The 21,089-nt window shown below is 42.9% G+C and overlaps 3 protein-coding genes and 1 long non-coding RNA gene across 4 annotated transcripts; 2 read left to right on the top strand and 2 right to left on the bottom strand.

Moving 5' to 3' along the window:
• Positions 3,466-4,199, bottom strand: LOC110432010. Its single transcript, XR_002449457.1, has 2 exons — positions 3,831-4,199; positions 3,466-3,724 (listed from the first exon to the last, which is right to left on the bottom strand). It is a non-coding gene; the product is annotated as an uncharacterized LOC110432010 (long non-coding RNA).
• LOC8057641 (GEM-like protein 1) lies at positions 4,945-7,128 on the top strand. Its single transcript, XM_002468319.2, has 4 exons — positions 4,945-5,303; positions 5,423-5,524; positions 6,136-6,407; positions 6,701-7,128. Exons 1-4 carry the CDS (start codon positions 5,087-5,089, stop codon positions 6,887-6,889), a joined length of 780 nt encoding a protein of 259 aa, XP_002468364.1. The 5' UTR covers positions 4,945-5,086; the 3' UTR covers positions 6,890-7,128.
• LOC8081997 (bet1-like protein At1g29060) lies at positions 9,487-12,776 on the top strand. Its single transcript, XM_002468318.2, has 4 exons — positions 9,487-9,800; positions 10,640-10,769; positions 11,004-11,060; positions 12,178-12,776. The coding sequence occupies exons 1-4, from the start codon at positions 9,505-9,507 to the stop codon at positions 12,337-12,339; spliced, it is 645 nt and encodes a 214-aa protein (XP_002468363.2). The 5' UTR covers positions 9,487-9,504; the 3' UTR covers positions 12,340-12,776.
• LOC8081996 (purine permease 3) lies at positions 12,913-15,771 on the bottom strand. Its single transcript, XM_002465691.2, has 2 exons — positions 14,230-15,771; positions 12,913-13,101 (listed from the first exon to the last, which is right to left on the bottom strand). The coding sequence occupies exons 1-2, from the start codon at positions 15,286-15,288 to the stop codon at positions 13,024-13,026; spliced, it is 1,137 nt and encodes a 378-aa protein (XP_002465736.2). The 5' UTR covers positions 15,289-15,771; the 3' UTR covers positions 12,913-13,023.

Genomic DNA, 21,089 nt, shown 5'->3' with positions numbered 1-21,089 from the left:
GTGCGGGGGGTGGGTGTGAGGTGTACTTGTGTTCGCCTGAGGCCTGAGTCCAGTCAGTCGACGCAGCCGCCCGCCCCGCGCTGCTGCGGAGCGGTAGATCTCTCTTTCTCTGGCTTTTCTTTTCTTTTCTCCCTTTGGCTTTTTTTTTTTGCCATGCCAGGGAGGGAGCGCGGTAGATCTGATTATCTGTCCCAAATTTTTCAGGTGCCGGGTAAAAAATCGCCCGTAAAAATCCAGTTCCGTTTTTCCTTTTTCCCGGATCTGTTTATTTATTTATTTATATCTATTTCACGTGATCGCATTTTCACTGACGAGGATTAGTAGTGGTGTGTGTGGTGGCCTGGCCTCATCGGGCCACAGCCACTTGCGTTATGCTGACGAGGCCCCTCACGTTGTCGGGAATTGCCGCCAGTTTAGCACTGGAGGTGGAGGGTGGAGCCGTTGCCTTTGCTTGGAGGAGACATTTCTAATCCTGCTCCTGAATTTCGACAGTGCTCCTCCGTAGACAAACTTTTACTATCTGCCATTTGATTTTGAATCCTTAAAAACCCAAAGATTTCTGTTTTATTACTAAAGCCTGAACAAGATCGCCCCTTAATTATCTCTGAACATTTGCAAACGACACTTGGCAGGTCTGTCAGTCGAGATCAGGCGACGAAGAAAGCGAGGGTGCCGAGTATAAACCAGTTCTTGCCGAAGATAACCATGGAGGCTGTTGTAAGCCTTGGTGTTGAACAAATGAACAATGTCAGCTGGAGCTGGATCAGCTCGAGCACTGGCATAAAAGCAAGCACAGTCCAAAACCCGGCGCAAAAACTAAGCCCCCCACTGTTGCCGAGTCCACATGCAAGAGGGGCTTAGTTTACAAGGCAGCGGTAGGAAAGAGCGGGAGATCAGCCAAGGGACTGCTCGTTTGTTTTTGTTTCTTCCCACATCTTTTATTGCGCTTGGTCGGCCCTTTCGGGCAGGGATGGCTGTCAGTCAAGGCATTGGGATTCTTAGCGCCACGCATTTGTTTAACCTCCCCCCTCCTCCTGCTGCTTAATAAAATCCTAAACATTTCATTTCCTGTTACAAAAACACGGGGCACAGCTCATAATGTCCCGGCTCCGGCTGTCCATGCTGCATCTGCATTGCTGCGCTCTCTCTTCTCTGCAGATACTATACTAACTACTGTATTTATTTTTGCCATCCGTCCGTCGATGGAGCTTTGCTCGATGTCCACGCTGCATTTGTATTCGTATGCGATGCAGAGATGCTCGATTTGAACGGTAACGGAGAACCCTAAATAGCTAAACCCATGTTCAGAGCAGCACTAAGACCAGATCATGGCTTGAATCCATCACCGCTTTTTTTTTTCCCTTTTACCCAGTTCCAAATCAAGTTTCCTTTTTTCACCTTTTTTCGAGTGACATGCATGCCAAGGAGAACATGGCATAGTACTCGATGCGGCAGCAGCTCGAAGATATGTTCCGATCAACAGTGGCCCTCCTACTCTGTCACTAGACTAGAGCTGTGCAGAATGAGCATTCGGTGCCGCAGTCATCTCACTATCTCAGATCATCTCAAGGCCACGTCTTCTTTCTGTCCCGTGAGCGAGCGAGCTTGGTCCTATTCAATCACCCGTCAGGGCCTGTGATGCTGATGCCTGCCAAATTTCAGTTTCAGGCACACGAGTAACATTGTATCAAGTACACATATCTTCAGCATCCATCCTTTCAGTTTCAGATTCTTCTTTCTTTCTTTCTTTTTCCCTTTTTTCTCTCACAGGAGAAAATACTGCGTTCAACCACACACACACAAAAAAAAATCATCTTCAATGCAATGAGATGTGGTTGGACGATGATATATGTGCATTTTCTGATTGCAGAGAGAGCAGTTATCACATCATGCTTGGACACATCACGTTGGCCGGTGGGTGTGGCATTAGTTTACTTCTGATCCGCAGCATCAGCTCAATTACTTTACCCGGCGGCTGCTGCTGCTGCTGCTCCTTGTTTATTAGCAAGAGATTCAAAAGGCCCAGATCGGCGATGGTGTCACTAGAGCAGAGCCACTGCGGATTCTTTTTCGATCGAACGAGCTGCAGATGGGCTGTCCATCTCCAAACACCGAAAAGGCCACGCACTATAATTTGACTTGACGATATCATATTGCAATTGCCCGCACGGAGAAACGGCAAACTGGTGCCAAAAGTCGGCACCTTTCTCAGTGGACTTCCTGCACGGCATATTCAGGTTCAACTTATCATTTGCAACTCGAGCGCTCAATCAAAAGTACCCGGGCGGTGGACCATGCGTTCGCAGAACACACACAACTGTCTCACCGATCCATGCATCCTGCTGTCTTAGCTTACAGTGGAGGGAGTATGTGCACCGTCCTTGGCAGATTTCAAGTACAAATCCACTTGGTTTCGTTTAAAGGCTTTGCGCATCACTCGCGGTGGAGTGCTAGTAATCTGATTTCTTCATCTTTTGATGCATGCATGACCAGGTGAGGCGCCTGACGAGAGATATTCTGATTTTGTTCTCTGAATCTCTGATTAAAGTCAATTACGATCTTGCTGAAAGATGGTGATAATAAAAGGCACACACAGCTAAGCTAGTACCTCAGACTGCCCACTTTGCTGCACCCTGGCTGGCCTCTCGCGGTATTGCAAGGCAGGAGTATCTTTCCCCCCTTGCAAAAATAAATAAAAAGGAAAAAAGAAATCATAGATGTCAAATCTCGATTTTCGTTCAATATTTTTTCTGATCTGCATGTTCGTAGCTGATTGATTTGTCCAGCAAACTTACACGGACTCTGCAAACACTTTTATTTTAAAAAATATATATATATCACACTGCACGGTGCCATGTGACTCCATATCAACCTCTGTACATGAAAGGATATATTTTTGTTGAGTATTTGGGATGATAAACTATTTTATTTCATGGTGGGAATACATTTTGATCTGTCCCATGTTAAATTTTATTATATAGTGCTGACCATACACTGTACTTTCTACGATTTGTTTACAAGCTGGAATCGGAACCAACAGTCTATAGATCCCTAATGCTAAGCACTCACATGTAGCATGGCACTTATGCAGTTATGCCATGCATTATTTTTTGATGAAATATGCCATGCATTATTTTAAAAAAGTGTATTTAAACTATCAACCTAAAACCAGCTAATTGGTGCATAAGGTTAAGTGTGCACATGGAAAGAAACTATTTTTTTGGGCGCATGAAGGTAATTGTTCTTTTTCTTCTCATATATCTAGCTTTATTACTGCATCGTCATGCTATTTAGGGAGGTGGAAGATAAGGACGAGGGCAGAAGAGGTAGGATAGGATCATATGGCTCATCTCCTCCAATAAGGCACATCTATGACTGCACACATGGGGATTGGTAAGGAAGGAGCACACTGACGTTCGATTTGATATCCAGGGCCAGTCACAAAAACTACTAGTAAGGACAGTCTTATGCAAATTTAAGCTTCTTCTGAACTCATTCATGGAACTTCTGTTCAAACTAAAAACATAAGCTTTTTTTCCCCCATTTTCATGTCAGAAACCTCTTCATCAGTAAATAAATCTCTGTGGTTTTCTTTCATGGAAGCGAAAGGCCACCCTCTTTCCCCGTTTCCTGCCGCTGTGGCTGTACCCCCCTCTCAAAAGGAAAGTGCGTTGCCTTTTGCAGCTTACGTGCTCTCAGCCGGGTTTGCTTGCTTCAATCAATACTGAAGTCCAATGTAAGCAAACGAAGATGGTGGCGAATGGTTATAGTAAATTAGTAGTAATGGTCATCAAAGGGATCCGTGATGAGGCTAAAGCGACAGTACTAACCATTTGGTGTGTGCGAAGCGTGGTCGCCAGTGACCAATCGGCGCCAAACTTTTGCCGGCGCCGGAGCGCGGAGGCCCCCTGTGCTGTGCATGTCCAAAGGTGATCTTTAGTTGGTGGTAGGCCGCACGGGCTCTGCTCTGCATCTGAGCGGCGCAAGGCCGACGACGCCACGGCCGTGTGTCGGGTCGGGCCGGTCGCGCGGTCGATTGGATCGCCGGACAGCGGACGGAAGCGCGTTGGCGTGGGCAGAAAAAACGGGCAGGAGAGGACGGAGGCCGCGGCGGGGGGCACCGGCGTGGGTCAGACGCGAGGCCGCATCTGCTCCTGAGCTCCTCCCCCGGCCCCGCGGCCCCGCCTGGTTCCCGCACGGGCGCGCGCTGCTGCACGCCCGCAGCCGCAGGCCCGAGGTCGGAGATTCTCCAGTCTCCATCACGCGCGCGGGGTTCGAGAGGGCGGCGGGCGGCGGCACGGGCTTCCAGTTCCTGGGCCGGATGTGTACTACATGGGTAGCCTGTGCCCTTTGGTAGACAGGCCTGGACCGCGCCGGGCAGCCTGCGGTTGCGAGCTGGGCCGTTTGGCTAGCTGCAAGGCCGGCGCGAACGCGGCCTGGCTGGGTGCTCGGGAAAAAGGAAGAGGAGTCCACCACCATCCACGCGCCGTTAGCCCGTTCGGTGGGGCTGGAACCTTCCGGATCCATGGGCGGGGTCGAAAAAGCCCGGAATAGAACCGTTGGCAAAGAGGAATCCCATGTGGGCCCCGTCAGCTTACCTGGAAGACCGACAGGTGGGCCCCTAACATTGCGTTAACGCGTCCTTTGGAATCCGTGAGGCGTCACCGGAACATCACGCGGCCTGGGATTTCGAGTTTTGAACGTGACTCAGGAGCGGTTTGCATATTCAAATTGCGTGGACGCGAAAATAATAATTAAAAAAAAACTAAAACACCTTCGTGGCTAAGCATTTTTGGCTGGTCAAGTCGAGCTTGATCAACTTTGAAGCGCTGTGCATTGTGTATTTGTGTGTGCTTAGCGACGACTCCACCGCGTTATTCACACGATAATTGTTTTTTTTCTTTTTTTGCAGGAAAATGGACAACTATACATACTACCTGGCACGGCAGACCCGAAATAAAATTCCAGGCCAGATTTCAACCGAAACCTCCCGCAGTCGTGTGTCATCTCGTCCACGAAACGTACGAACTACGGACATCGACCCCATCGCCAGCGGCACCGCACCGGCACCGCCCTCGCCGGCGACATGAATCCGCCCGCAGCAGCCGCGTCCACCGGCGGAGGAGGCCACGCCGCGCCGCCAGCGGCAGCCCAGGCGTACGCGCCGTACCCGAGGCTCTCGCCGGATGAGGTGGCCCCGCCTCCGCCACCGCCTTATCACGCCGCCACCGCCGCGCCGTCCGCCTACGGAGGCAACCCCTACATCTCTTCCCCCGCCGGCGGCGCCGCGACCGCCCCGAAGAGTGCGTCCCCTCGCCCCCCGCGCCTTAAAATCTGGCCTCGTTAGCTGCCGATTCGTCCGAAATTTCGATCGTTCCTTATTTTTTTTTCTGGGATGCTCTTGTTTGGTGTGTTTTTGCAGATACGATGGACTCCGTCAAGGATGTGCTCGGCAAGATGGGAAAGAGGTTCGGCGAGGCGGCCCGCAAGACCGAGACCATCACCGGCAACTTCTGGCAGCACTGTGAGCTTCGATTCCATTGCCGTCTTTCCACAAAATCGGGTTCCGAAGTTGTTGCTGTGTGTTCTCCATCAAATTGCTAATCGTGTTGTGCATTTTTCAAGTACATTTTGTTATTGTAGTATGGAATTAGGTTGTCGTTAACCTGTACTGTTACTTAGCCACAATGAATTGAACTGGAATCCCTCTTCATGGGCTCAGACTCAGACAAAAAGAGGGGCAACTAATTCGACTCAAATTTCACCTTATTTGATTAGTTTGCGCTAAATTCGAGATTTATGGTGGGCATTGACAGGGATTATTATTCATTATGTTGCTTCTTTTATACTTTTTAAAGTTTTGTTCCATATATTTCATTGTTGTTTGATGTATTATTGTGGTTAGATACTACTCACTCTATTCCAAATTATAAGATGTTTTGGCTTTTCAAGGTACATTGTTTTAACTATGTATCTAGACATAGTGTATATCTAAGGGCATAGCAAAATCTATGTATCTAAAAAAGCCAAAATATCTTATTATTTGGAATGGAGGGAGCACTAGATTATAGCCATGTTTCTTCAAGTCCTAACAATGTGGAGAAACTGATCAGATCTTCCTGATTCATTAAACAGTGAAAACTGGACCAAGCATTACTGATGCAGCAATGAGCAGGATCTCCCAGGTCACTAAAGTCATTGCAGAAGGTGGATATGATAAAATTTTCCATCAAACTTTTGAGGTCGCCCCTGGTGAAAAGCTCAAGAAGCCATATGCATGTTATTTGTCAACCTCAGCTGGTCCTGTTATGGGTGTACTTTACCTATCCAATGTAAAACTGGCATTCTGCAGTGATAATCCGCTTGCATACCAGGTTGGAGACAAAACTGAGTGGAGCTACTACAAGGTAATTATGTGGATTGCTGTGTTTTGTTTTAGTTCAGGAAATATAAAGTTTGTTCGTACTGAAGCTATTTCATTATGATAATAATCAGGCTTACAGAATCGTCTTGAAACAATACATCTTACTGTATTGTTTTGTATGAAAAATAAAGTAGCAAAATTTGTTTAATCTGTTTTCATCAGTGCACCAATATGAGAATTTTTGGCAATCTTATTTACTGGTACTACTCATTAATTTCAAAATCCATATATTTCAAGAGTGTGCAACTTACAATTTGTCTATCTATCTGAAAATAGGTGGTCATCCCCCTTGCTCAACTGCGATCAATTAATTCATCAACAAGCAGAACAAACGCAGCAGAGAAATACATTCAGGTGGTTTCTGTTGATAACCATGAGTTTTGGTTTATGGGCTTCGTGTACTACGACAGTGCAGTAAAGAATCTGCAGGAAGCACTTCAGGAGGCTCAGAATTTGTGTGCTTAATGATGTTCATAGATTGGAACTAGCATGTCTTATACATTACAGTTGTGATATACTGTTTTTCGTCTGTTTCGACTGTTGTCGAGATGTAGTTTGCATAGGTATCAGCTTCATCTGTGGTTTGTACCGACTTAAAACCGTTGTTCAGTATGTGACTTGCATCCTTTCATGTTTGTTCTCTGCTATGAGTTATCTCATCTATGATGAGCCCATTTGCTTCAAGGAGTAACAATGGGAGTGCCTCTTTTATGTCTTAATCCGACCAGTCAGATTGCCGAAGTGGAATGCACTTGACTGATCATTTTGAATTTGGAATTAGGAGATGTATTTATTAAATTTTTTATTTATCCACTATTTACGTGCTCAGTGATTTCTATACTAAGAGGTGTGACAAGTACAATACCAGTTTAGTTGGCTGTTAATTACCAAATACAAATGAAAGTGCTTCAGTAGCTAAAACAAAAAGAAATTGCCAACTAAACAAGGCCTGACTAGGGTTCTGGCCAGACTAGTTTTTGACAATTTCTCCGACTGTACCAACTGAAGCAGACTTTCAAATTGTGACAGTGCATCGTGATCCTATCGTGTCTGCCCTGTACAGTGCAGCCAGGATGTCTGATTTGAGTATTTTGCTTCATGTGTAACAGGCTAACAGCTGAAAGACTCAAACATGCCCTGTTTTTTCAGAGGTACTCTTATATCCTGTATCCATGCTCTATCCGACGGAGCAGCTATCTGCGGTCGTCACTCAAAGTATATCTTTCTGAACATCCCCCAATGTTTTGTTTTGACACGGATAAACCTGTGGTCAGTTGTCACTATTTCAAAACTAGTAAGAACAATATCACAAAATCCGAAAATGACGTGGCTAAAATTTCTTCACAATCTGAACAAGTTAAACAGGTAAAACAATGGCCGCAACTTGTTTGAAATAGTGATCACAAGTCTTCAAATCTCCTAAAATTTTACATGAATCTGTAAGAATTTCACACAAGTTTTAGGGGGTGTTTAGTTCAAAAAAAATGCAAAATGCCAAATGTCAATTACTTTGAAATGATGGAATGCAAAATGACAAATTTTCTAGGGTCATGTTTAGTTCCATCCAAAATGTAGAATTTATTTTTTCTGAAAAAAATGATGGACCAAAACCTAATTTTGTAAATTTGCCATTTTTAGTTCCATCCAAAATTTGTCATTTTGGGTTTTTTTGACAAAAAATATTTGACAAAAAAATTTATTGCCCTCATGAAGGCCTTATGAGGCCCTTTTGGGTTTTTTTTGACCTCTTGAGTCCAAAATCCAAATAGAGAATAACCAAATTTTAGCCAAAAAAATTGCATGATGTTTATTTCTATTTTGCAAAATAATGAACTAAAACTCATATTTTTTGGAATATGAGGGGAACTGATGTGGGGTGTTTAGTTCCTCGTAGAATCTAAAAATGCAAAATGCCAACTACTCTAGAGTAATGAAATGCAAAATGCCAAAAAAAAATCAGGATCATGTTTAGGCTTTGTTTAGTTCCCAAAAATTTTTGCAAAATTTTTCAGATTCCCCGTCACATCGAATCTTACGGCGCATGCATGAAACATTAAATATATATAAAAGAAATAACTATTGCACACTTTACCTGTAATTTGTAAGACGAATCTTTTGAGCCTAGTTACTCCACAATTGGACAATATTTGTCAAATACAAATAAAGTGTTACAGTGCTCATTTTGTAACTTTTTTTTTATGCAAAATGATGGACCAAAACCTAAATTTTTTTTAGAAAAAAACGGAAACTAAAACACCCTCTTAGTTCCCCGTAGAATCCAAAATGCAAAATATCAACTACTTTAGAGTGATGAAATGCAAAATGCCAAAATTTTTAGGGTCATGCTTAATCCATCCAAAATGCAGAATTTTTTGCCCTCGTGAGAGCCTCTTGAGGCTCTTTTTAGGTTTTTTTTGCCCTCTTTAGGCCAAAATCTAAAATGGAGAATAACTATTTTCTGCTAAAAAATTTACATGGTGTGTAGTTTCATTTCGCAAAATGATGGACCAAAATCCAAAAATTTTTTGAAAAAAGGGGAACTAAGGGGGTGTTTAGTTCCCCGTAAAATCCAAAATGCCAACTACTTTGGAGTGATAAAATGTAAAATACCAAAAATGTTAGGGTCATGTTTAGTTCCATCTAGAATACAGAATTTATTGTCCTCATGAGAGCCTCTTGAGGCTCTTTTTTTAGTTTTTTTTCTCTTGAGGCCAAAATCCAAAATAAAGAATAACCGCCTTTTGACAAAAAAAAATTGAATGTTGTTTAGTTCCATTTTGCAAAATGATAGACCAAATTCTAATTTTTTTTGGCAAAAAATAGGAACTAAACACCCACTAAATAGCCCCCTTAGGCTTTGTTTATTTCTAAAAAATTTTACAAAATAGACACTGTATAATCATTTATTTTTTATTTATATTTAATGTTTTATGTATGTAATTTGGTGTGATGAAAAATCTGAAAAATTTTATAAAATTTTTTAGAACTAAACGAGGCCTAATTGAAAACGCAAAAAATCCCCCACATTTCGTGCGGGCTGTAGCAAGCGTTAGGCTGCGCAGGACGGCAGAAGCTTCGTGATGGGTACGCGACGGCTCAAGCCTCAAACTGAAGCAAAGGCACCGGGCATCGGCCACATCGACGCGTTTTTGTTTGCCACCGTCACCGGCGACTCCTCCACCGTCGGATCTCCCACGTCACCCTCCATTTCCCCCAACTACAACGGCCCCATCAGAGCCCGGTTTCCTCTTTGCTTGGCGGCGGAGCGAGCAAATTTGCGTTCCTTCGTACCGCCGATCTCGGACTCTTTGGGCTCCAGACCTCGGGGTTCCGCCTCTGCTGCTTCCGCCATGGCGAACAGCTCCTATGGCTCAAGGTCCGCCCCCCTTTTGTCTTTGTTTCCCGTCCTAACGTTTGATTAGTTCGCGCCGCGATGGTGATCCGCAATGTCCCTAGTGACCTAGTATTTCCAATTTGGTTTCTCGCGGTGTTTGGTATGGTGTGGCCTGGCTGATCTTATCATGGGCTCTGTATGCACGATTGCTGATGTCCGTTTTTTTAGTTTAGGTTAGACTAGGACGCTAGGTTTAGTCGATGCTCTTCTTGGTGGCATCTAAAACGCCTCGCATTACAGTTGGTAATGTTTGTAGCTTAAGTATGGTGAAGGAACTGATGTTTAGGGTTTACTCGAAGGCAGATATTGTACTCAAGCTTCAATTATTGTTGTTTCGGCCTTTTTTTTTCTTTTTGAGTTATATTAGGATTTATTTAGGACCCAAACACGGCACGAGTCTCACTAATTGATGTTGAAACTCCCAGTGTCATCCTCTTGTACTTCTCTTGGTTATCCAGTGTCTTTTTTTTTAACAGAATTGCTCCCCATCCTAACCTCTCTAAAGTTGCTAAGCGATCCCTGACACGACACCGAATCCTCCAAATTAAGAAACTGTTATGTATATAGTGATTGGGTATATGCAGTGTTTTCCCTCATTATATTTCCCCTCATCAGTTAATTCTATTATCTACTGCATCAATTCCAAAGTTTTCATCAGATTGCTATCAGTGATGACTCTGTTCTTATTTATGCTCATCCTAAGGTCCCAATAATATTGGAGTTTCTATGAGCCAGTGGGTCCAAGATTTCTCAGCACTTTTTATGTTGTGATATATTTTTGTTCCTATTGTGTACATTTATCTCAATATTTGATTCTGCAGGGAAGGGCTAACTATCAGGCCTGCTGCATCATCAAGCTCTAGCGAGATTTCGCTCCAGATTGACCCAATCAATGCTGATTTGGATGATCATATTCTCGGACTGCATGGACAAGTCCGCAAGCTGAGAGGAGTAAGTGTTTAGTAGGGTTTTTCTTTGTGAGTAAGCTCTTGTTAAAAAGCCTGTGAATTTTTGTTCTTAAACTTTAACTGATGTGAGAGCAGGAGCAGTAGTGCACATTTGGAACACTACATATGAATATTTGAGCCATGCATTATATACTTAATTCGTCTTTTTTTTCCTCTGTACCTTAGTTTGGCATTGATTTGATTTCTTCTAAGAAAAGTTATTGGTTTTATCATGCAGGTTGCTCAAGAGATCCAAACAGAGGCCAAGTATCAAAATGATTTCATATCTCAGTTGGTAAGTTACTAATTTTCCTAATATTTTGGGCAAATCCTGAAGAAACTCAATGGCTGACTGATAAAAATTCTGCATTTGTAGTTCTTTATGAGGATAGCATTTTCCATTTCTGAATTCCTTCTAAGTTGTATTTGCCTTCGTGCACATCCAATTGCAATTGGCCACACTGACCCATATTTTCTTAGTGTGACATTTTCCCAAGTGCATTTCACCAATCTCCTCTCTCTCTAATAAATTGAGTGGTCGAGGTTGATGATTCTTTGCACCGTGTATAACCGTGTCAAAGTCGACCTGGTCTGATTTGAGGCTATTTTTATTGTTGACTATCTTGTCCTTGTGCTGCCATGTTATTTTAAAGTTTTACTAGATAGTTGTTTCCAAAAACAAAAGGAGTTAAAGGAAACATGTGTTTTAGTGTCATATATTATATTTATATTTTGAATCAGAAGCCTAAGTTCCTGTTTATGGTCATTTCCTTCATATGTGAATACTTAAAATATGATGATTTGCTCTGGATCTAGTTTATTGTTCAGTTTCGCAGGCATTATAGTTCATTTCAAGTGAGTTGATACTTTGGAATGGGCCATAATAAAGACTATTTAGTATTGCAAATCAGAATGTAACCACTTATTCTTTCTAGCTTACCAGGGTGCATCATTCTTAATATAACTTTCTTTTTTCTCCTGTCCTTGCCAAAGGGCCTCTAGTCCAGTTGGTTAGAGGAACCCAGCGGCACTCCTTAGGTCCTGGGTTCAACTCCCCGTGGGAGCGAATTTTCAGGCTAAGGTTAAAAAAATCCCCTCGTCTGTCCCATGCCAAAGCACAGGTCTAAGGTCCGGTCCAGGTCGTTGGTCGTTCTCACATGGGCTACGGTGCCGCTGTGTATGGGTGGGGCAGGGGTTCGGGGGTTTTCTCGACCTGCGTGAGAAGGTTTTCTTCTTAATGCAATGCCCGGGGGCTGTCTTACCCCCCGCAGGTCGAGTTTTTTTTTTCTCCTGTCCTTTTTCTATAAAATATTTCCTATAGAACCAAAGAAGTGCAGCCACTTATTCTTGTGATGGAAACTTGGAAGATGCCTCTGATAGTGTCTGATGTCCAACTTTTTTGTGTGCTGCAGCAAATGACTCTGGCGAAGGCCCAGGCTGGGGTCAACAACAACATGAGGAGAATGAACCAAAGCATCATTCAGAATGGTTCAAATCATCTTGTCCATGTTGTCCTGTTTGCCCTTGGCTGCTTCTTTCTAGTGTACCTCATATCGAAATTCTCCCGGAGATGAAATTCCATGTCTCTTGTCTTAATAAAGAAAGGGGAGAAATAAATCAAGTTATATTGGTAAGATTTTGTTTGACTGCACCTCATTCCATACTAATTTTCCACCTGAATATATGTGGATGATGGATAAGAGTACAGCCAAACAAGGCAGTAGCTGAGCCAATTCCGCCACTATGCCACAACATGGCGACAGTTGATGACCAGGGGTTGCTTTTCTGTATGTTCTGTACAAAAAATTGAGGTTCGGTGGGTAGGCCACGTGTGGGTTTTATTTTACTTTTGTAGGTAAATCTGATTTGTACCTACGTCTGTAACATACTGTACAAAATGTTTTTGCTTCGTCGTATTGTTGGTAATCTAAAACTGTGCACGTTTATCCGTTTGTGACCGTGACAAGTCAAGAACAAAGCTCATGGCATTATCTTTGCCTCTCTTTCCTTCTGCACTTCTCTGTTCACAGCTTATGCCGTCAATTTTTGCAGAGGACATAATCGTAGCACTTTGTTTTATCTCTGCTACCTTGCAATCGCGAATGAATCTTCTTCTTTTTTGCAAATTAATCGCAAATGAATCAATGTCGTGCAAAATGTATATAACTGTACCAATCCTCTAAAGAGAACTTGTTTCTATACCTGTACATATGTGTTCACGACCCTAGAAAAAAAACAAAAAAAAACAATGATCCACCTCAAGGAGCACCTGATTCCAGGTCTGTCTTCATAGCCAACTGCTGCTTGATCTTCTGAGCCTCCATCTTCTTTTGCGCCTTCTCACCAGAGGTAGGAGGCGAAACCCCAAAGAGAGAGCACGAGCGCAATGCCCTTGGTCCCATCGAATTTCTCATGGAGGAAGATGACAGTGGGAGAGCGGTAGCGAAGATGTGGTTTGCACTGAATGTTTTGCCATGCATGATTGCCTCTCATTTCAAGAACTTGGTTCCAGCATTTCCACGCATCATCTTCTGGTGACTAGGATATTATTTAAAGTCCTGATTGTGGCCTTGTCGGGTCCATGGTGTGTGTGAAATGAAGGTCTTGCCTTTTGTATATTTCGTTTTCGTTTAGTAGCTGTTATGATGGAGCCATTGATGGGTTTCCATATTTTATTTTTATTTAAATATCATTCTCATTTTACTTTTATGATCAATTAAATCCACCACAGTACAATGCATGCTGACGTGTGATTCCCAAAAATACCATCCACATGTGTGACACCCTACTTTGGTAATTAGTTATCTAGTGCATATATTTGGATGGTATTTTGGCAATGATATTTGAAAATACTGCTAGATGGTGGCAATCCCCCTGCACCTCCCTTTTATATATTTACATTGTAACTAAATCAGATGGTCCAGATTTTTAACTTTTTGTCACACTTCTCCATTTGCCAGCTTTATGCATACTCCTACATAATTGCCATCGAACCTCCTATGTTTTTGCTAGATGTGGCACACAAGGTGGGCATGCCAGTGAGCTTGGAAACCTCTGTGGGACATGCGAAATTACCTGTTTGCCCTCGCTGCTTCTCTGTCCATGCCCTCTTCCTCCTCTCACTGACGCATGGGCTCCACATATTAGCTTTTCCTTCAACCTCCGGCCACCACCACACAAGCTAACCACAAGAGAGTGAGAGCACATGTCCTTAAGGACAAAATTAACTTTACCCACTTCATTCCTCACTGCAGAGTTCCCTTTGTAACTGCCACGTGCATGAACTGTGTTTTGTCATGTGATTGTTTGGACAGGGTGGGCGTATATTCTCCTGCATACCATACGGTCCTCTGAGCAATTCCGACCGTGGGACAAAATATGAAAATTTAAAAGTTATTACAAGTGGTGATCAACAAGGGGCAACAGATCGACTCGGGGTCCTTTGTCAGCTTCTTGTTCTGTGCGCTCTCACCGTAGAGGTAGGAGACGAAGCCCCAGAGGCAGAGCACCAGGGCGACGCCCTTCACCCCGTCAAACTTCTCGTGGAGGAAGACGACGGCGAGGACCTCCGACAGCGGCAGGAGAAGCGCGAGCATGATGCCGGCAAGGAGCGACGAGGAGCAGGCGACGAGTCCCATGATCCCCAGGTTGCATAGCTGCCAGGAGACGGTTCCAAAGATGAGCACCAAACAGTAGCTGGTTTCGCCGAGCCCGAACGTGGCGGCCTCCCTTGGCACCGCCTGGAATTCCTCCATGACGGCCATGCCGACCAGGCACAGCACCGTGCCGGCCGCACCCATCACGGCCTGCACCTGCATCACCGTCACGTACGAGGGAGGCGCTCCGGTGAAGGCGCCGCCGGCGGGGGCAGTCCGGCGCCCGTACCTCGACATGGCGACCTCGAAGAGCGGCACCACGAGCCCCATCAGCGCGGCCGAGGCCATGCACTCGGTGAACCCTGCCCAGTACGCCGTCCTCGACCCTTCGCCGCTTACAGTCTCGTCGGACGACGACGGCCCGACCCCGAGGACCGCCGGGCCTACGGTGAGCAGGACGACCGCGTTGACCGAGAAGGGCGTGAAGCGGATCCCGGCGAACACGAACGCGCAGAGCGCGTTGAAGGCGAGCTGCGTCGCCTGCAGCAGAGACGACGTGGTCAGGGGCAGGGCTTGCGAGCCCAGCGAGTAGGCGTAGCACGCCAACGCGAATAGAACCCCCAGGACGGCCACCGCGCCAACGAGACGAGGCTGGAGGAGGTCGTCGGCGATACTGTAGCCGCCGTCCCTGTCCCTGTCCCTGCGGCGGCTACGGAGTAGCAGAGAGATGCATATCGGCGGGAGGAGGAGCGGCCAGCCGGACACCTGGATCATGGTGGAAAGCCACAGGCTCTGCCCGCCTTGGACGAAGTAGACACGGATGAGGAGCGATCCGCCGGCGCCGAGAAGGACAAGAAAGGCGCTGATTATGACCAGCGGCGACAGCCGGTGGCCAGGCGGCATTGGAGCATTGCTCATGTCCTGCATATGGCCTCAGCTGAACGTGTAGCTCTACTTCTACTTCTACCTGTGGGATCGTCTCTCACAACTCGGATTTGTTGGTTCTACCTCAGATTTTTTTTTTTTGAACTTCACAACACTTTATAAACCTTCAGCTCCAGGAAAATCGCCGGAGACTAGATCGTTTACAAAGCTTGGTGCCTGGCACCAGAACGCATGCCCTCCATCAGGAAAGGCAGCTACACCATAGTTGGCCATTGAGTCAGCCACCCTATTACATGATCTAGGACAGACCGAGATTGAAACAGAAACAAAGTTCCTATTCATAGCTAACCGAATCTGCCTAAATAAAGCTCCTTCTGGACCACCATCCATCAGCCTAGTTGTCAAAGCCTTATATAGATTTGATGCATCTGTCTCCACAATTATCCTTGTCATTCCCAGTTGTTCTGCTCTTTCCAAGCCATATAGAGCTGCCAAGGCTTCCGCATGAAGCGCACTTCCTGCTCTGTTGATATTGCCGGCTCCAATATCCATCACCTCCCCTGTGTTATTTCTCACTACACAGCCCCAGCCACCCCTTTTTGTCAGAGCTGAGAACGCTGCATCCACATTCAATTTGTATTGCTCCCCTGCTGGCGGCTTCCATTTCTGAGGCTGATCTCTATGTTTTGCTGGTCTTTTCAGTTTTGCAAACTCCTCTAAGTGATAATGTACTGAACTGCAGACCTCCCCAGCACTTTGCACTCTTTCCCCCGCGTTCGCCTTATTTCTCGCTGTCCACCATCTCCACATCCACACTACAATTTTTAACTGCTGATCAGCCTGCATTTTCCAGATTTTTTCGACCATTTTCTTCCCTGACCTACATTGAACTAGGCAGCAGCGGGCATCCTCCATTTGGAGTTCTCGCCAACATTCTTGAGCTTTTTTGCATTTGAAGAACACGTGTCCACAGTCTTCATCTAATCTTTTACACATCGGGCATAAAGTTTCAGTCTTGACTTTCCTTCTTTTCAGATTATTCCGCACCGGTAGGCTGTTATGAATCAATCGCCAAAGGAACATTTGTACCTTATTGGGTACCTTATTGGTTCTACCTCAGATTAGATGATAGCTCGTGCGGTTGTGTGCCTTTTGCCTATCAAATATGCTGCGCGCGACATCGACACTGGAACCACCACGACCTGCGCATGGACACGTCCTCCGTTAGCGTCTTCTCGGTGTCAGCTGTAGAATCCGTGATAGTTAAACTTTCTTAAATTTGATATTTATATTTCTAAATAAATTTATATATATATAAATATATTTAGTAATTTATCTAATGATACTAATTATATAATCTATACCTATTAATAAAGAGTCAAAATTTCACTCTGCCCTCAATATTTTCTTCCGTCTCCTGTCCCCGTCCCGTTCCATTTGGTTTCGGCGGTGGCCTCCTCCGTCCAAGTTTGTAGAGGAGCAAAAAGAAAATAAAAAACTTTCTAAGGTTCCCAATGCAAAACCTCCTTTCGCTCTATGGATAGCCCGTCCGTCACCCAATCAGTCCGGTATGATGGAAGAAAAAAAGAATAAAAGTTTTCCTAGGGTTTCCAATGTAAAATCTCTAATTTATTTTTCTTTTATTTTTTAAATCGGCTAAAAATTGATAAATACGTAGTAATTCATAGAAAATTCTAAAAATTATAAAATAAATTTTGTTCAGCTTCACATATGTAGATCCATAGAGTAAACAAAAAATACGACAAATTTTAGTACACTTTTTTTGTTGGAAATGTTTGCCTATGCTTTTTAGTATAAAATTAAAATTGTAGTTATCTTGCTCCAATTATTATAAAAATTTTATGGTAGCCTATTTAATGTGATGTTGGATTCATATTTCATAGCAATCCTAATCTAAATAAAAAAATCAGCTGAAAATTGATAAATGTGTAGTAATTCATAGAAAAATCTAAAAATTATAAAACAAATTTTGTTCAGCTCCACATATGTAGATCCATGCAGTAAACAAAAAATATCACAAATTTTAGTACACTTTTTTTTGTTGGAAATGTTTGCCTATGCTTTTTAGTGTAAAATTAAAATTGTAGTTATCTTGCTCCAATTATTATAAAAATTTTATGGTAGCCTATTTAATGTGATGCTTGATTCATATTTCATATCAATCCTAATCTAAATAAAAAATAATGCTAGCATCAAACATCTCATGTTTTAATATAATAATGAAGTATATTAAGAGGTAATATTAGAGTGAGATAAGGTTTAACTAATTTCTATTTTTATTATTAAATAAATATGTCTTCAAGCTACATATTATTGTAAATATTAACTATCTAATACCATAGATGTTATTGTTATCAATAAAATAAATTATGGACTTTAAATTTTATAAAAAGGATAAATATAAATAGATATGTAACATTATGTCATCACTTTCTAGGGTCATTTGATGTTTTTCTTCCGTTGCAACGCACGGGCATATTTGCTAGTATAAATAAAAAATATTACTAACTTTTTTTGACCTCAAGTTTAACCACTTATCTTATTCAAAAAATTTATGCAAACATAGTCAAATTTAAGTTATTTTTAAGAACTTTTATTAATAAATCAAGCCATGACAAAAGAAGTGATATTTTGATTAAATTTTTGAATAAGACAAATGGTCAAATTTGGTGTTAAAAATCAAACGTCTTATAATTTGGGATGAAGAGAGAGAGTAATATTTTATATATTTGATTAAAGTTGATAACATTTTTTTATAAAGTGAGAATAACATATCTTTATGGGATGGAGGGAGTAATTTGGAGTAGAGTGCGTAACAGTATAGCAAGATATAAAATGTGCCTTTCAAAGATGTTGTGATGGTATCTGTTTGCTAGGATGGTTTAGCCCTCAGTTGTAATTTTGTACACCTCCTAGAACGCTCGCCAGAAGTGTAGTATTGTTTATATTAAACTTTTTTATCTTATCAATTATATATATGTGCATTTTTTGGCCGAGAAAAAAGATACTTATGCTTTACGAGCCAAGGGATGTGTTTTTTTTTAAAATATACTTGTGCTTTACCACGGAAAAGGGACTTGTTGCATGATCAAATCGTTCGCTCGTATAACTGATAATTAGCTAGCTATCTTTGTTGCTTTTTCAAGTTAACTCATCCTTATTGCACCATTCCTGATAATGTCCGTGTAATCATCAAAGTTTCAGGAAAAAAAAGAGAAAATGCTTTAGATACTTTTATTTATGAGTTATAATTTTTTAGAGGTAGTAGTGTTGTCAAATAAAGTATATATAAGAAAACCGATATAAACTTGTCGTCGATGATAAAATAGTGATAAAGTTTGGAGATAGGGTTCACCTGAGTTTTTTTTTTTAACCATGATTTTTAGGCTAGACATGCGAGGAAAGTTGTCTCTCTATTGCAACGTAGTCAAACACTGCTGCAAGAAATACTTCCAGAGATGGGACGATCAACATGCCCACCTCTAATAAAGAGAAAAGGATGATGGCCCTAGCCGTTGATTCTTTTTGTGTTCATCTATGTGTTGAAGTCAGTTAGTTTAGTCAATAACCAACGGACCAATTGCACAACTCTTTTTGCCCTAATATTTTTGCAAGCCTTGATTTTAACAAGCCTATGTTTTGGCTTTCCTTGGTTAGATAAAAATTAGGAGCCAACCAAGCATGTCTATAGTAACCGATCGGTCTTCAATTCTACTCCAACCATCCTAGATTATAAGTTATTCGAAGAATCTTGCAGACTCAAAGAATCTTAAGTTTGACCAAATTTATTTGATAAGATAATAATATTTATGATATCAACTAAGGTATCGTTAGATTCTTGATTAATTATATTTTCGTAGTATATCTATTTGATTTTTAAAATTTTTGTAATTTTTTTCTATAATTTTGGTCAAATTTAAAATATTTTGACTCTCCAAGATTTTTAAAATAACTTATAATTTGGGATAGAGAGAATAGTAGGTAACCTAATTTTGCAGAAAACCAATGAACCAAAATCGATCGGTAGAATTGAGATCTAGAACTGAGGGCCGGCAATTTAGCCCGCTCGGTAGCCTGTAAATGGGCTCTTAGGGTCACAGGCTGTTGAGAGATCTTCCGAGCACAGCACACAAATCGTGGGCCTCTGTGGGCCGTACGCCAACTCACAGTCCTGGTTCAGTTAACGTTGGGCCCTCGCCAGTCGCCACCTGGTGCAGACACAAAGAGATCACTGTACAAGTATATTTCTCAGCTATTTGCGACTGCGATCACCTCACTTCTTCCAGCCGGACAAAAGTCAAAGGTACGGGGGGAAACGTACGTCGCTTCCTCCGGGGCTCCGGCGACACTTCTGATGATGCTGTGGCTGTGCCCGCTCGGCCACTCCGTCTCGCGATCTTGCGACCAAACGGACATGGCACTCTCCTCCATTGTGACATGAAAATGGAAGGCGACAGTACAGCTGACAAGCATCCATTTGGAGGCAGATCCTGGTACAAAAACCTCATTGCAGGGGTGATTGCGTGGGGACGTCTCTGGTGCCGTAACCGAGCTGATTGTTCAACGGCATGTGTTAACGATTGATGGTGCAGAACACCAATATATAATCCGTCGGCAAAAGTAGAGACACTTTTGAATTGGTCGATGCAAATGGAGTTTATAATTCACGACAGGTTTGCTTCATTATCCGATTGGAGTCGAGGAGCACGGCTGCTCCGGATCAAGGCGTGCACAGAGGAAGGCGAGAGCAGAGCAGAAGCCATTGTCATCCATTGCCAAGCAGACTCTGATGTGCTAGGTAGTTTGTAAATTCTTGGGAGGAAGAATTTGGAGACATGCATTAGTCAGATGCTTTATTAGTTCTTCTGATTAAAATAATAAGAAAAGGAAAACCGCACGTTTTTTTATCAAACGGCAAGCGAAATAAACAGTGCTCTCATATACAGTAGATAATAAGATAATAACAATCAGGGATTACATATTGAGTAAGTATGCATACTAGTGGATATCTAGTACAGTAGCTGAGATTGAAAACACTGTATCTATACTTTCATTACATTGCACTGAATAAGATGGATCGGAGGAGATAAAACAAGATCATTGGATCTGACGGCTCTTTTAATTAGTGGAGTTGCAATGTGATTATTCATAAATAAAAAAAACATTGGAATGCAATTTGTGGGAGTACCTAGCTTATGGTGTCTCTAGGTGGTTCTAACTTGCACAATTGAATATTGCCGTAGCATTAGCATAGGCACGCTACTAGTGGATGTAAGAGATGACAACCATTGCAATTCACCTGCAGTTGAGCTCTAGAACTGAGGGCCGGCAATTTAGTCCGCTCAGTCGCCTATAAATGGGCTCTTAGGGTCACAAGAAGCTGTTGAGAGATCTACCGAGCACAGCACACAAAATCGTGGGCCTCAGTGGGCTGTGCGCCAACTCGCAAGTCTGCATTCGCACATTCCTTGTTCAGTTCAGCTCAGGCCTTGTTTAGTTCCGAAAAGTGAAAACTTTTCGGTACCGTAGCACTTTCGTTTGTTTGTGACAAATATTATCCAATCATGGACTAATTAGGATCAAAAGATTCGTCTCGTGATTTCCAGCTAAACTGTGTAATTAGTTTTTATTTTCGTCTATGTTTAATGTTTCATGCATGTGCCACAAGATTCGATGTGACGGAGAATCTTAAAAACTTTTTGCTTTTCAGGGTGAACTAAACAAGGCCTCAGTTGTTCAGTTAACGCTGGGACCTCGTCGGTCGCCACCAGGTGCAGACGAGAGACATCACTGGTTCACTCTATCACTGCTACTGTATTTGC

Source organism: Sorghum bicolor, chromosome 1, assembly GCF_000003195.3.
Source record: "Sorghum bicolor cultivar BTx623 chromosome 1, Sorghum_bicolor_NCBIv3, whole genome shotgun sequence".
Taxonomy (NCBI): domain Eukaryota; kingdom Viridiplantae; phylum Streptophyta; class Magnoliopsida; order Poales; family Poaceae; genus Sorghum; species Sorghum bicolor.
This window is presented reverse-complemented; position numbering and strand designations above follow the sequence as displayed.

What these genes read in the sequence shown, in the direction of transcription:
- LOC8057641 (XM_002468319.2), top strand. Translation starts at nt 5,087, where the DNA reads ATGAATCCGCCCGCAGCAGCCGCGTCCACCGGCGGAGGAGGCCACGCC. An exon ending in CGCCGCGACCGCCCCGAAGA is followed by an intron (nt 5,304 to 5,422) that starts GTGCGTCCCCTC and finishes GTGTTTTTGCAG; the next exon opens with ATACGATGGACTCCGTCAAG. An exon ending in CGGCAACTTCTGGCAGCACT is followed by an intron (nt 5,525 to 6,135) that starts GTGAGCTTCGAT and finishes TTCATTAAACAG; the next exon opens with TGAAAACTGGACCAAGCATT.
- LOC8081997 (XM_002468318.2), top strand. Translation starts at nt 9,505, where the DNA reads ATGGGTACGCGACGGCTCAAGCCTCAAACTGAAGCAAAGGCACCGGGC. An exon ending in AAGTCCGCAAGCTGAGAGGA is followed by an intron (nt 10,770 to 11,003) that starts GTAAGTGTTTAG and finishes TTTATCATGCAG; the next exon opens with GTTGCTCAAGAGATCCAAAC. An exon ending in ATGATTTCATATCTCAGTTG is followed by an intron (nt 11,061 to 12,177) that starts GTAAGTTACTAA and finishes TGTGTGCTGCAG; the next exon opens with CAAATGACTCTGGCGAAGGC.
- LOC8081996 (XM_002465691.2), bottom strand. Translation starts at nt 15,288, where the DNA reads ATGCAGGACATGAGCAATGCTCCAATGCCGCCTGGCCACCGGCTGTCG. An exon ending in CCTACCTCTACGGTGAGAGC is followed by an intron (nt 13,102 to 14,229) that starts GCACAGAACAAG and finishes TCTGGTGAGAAG; the next exon opens with GCGCAAAAGAAGATGGAGGC.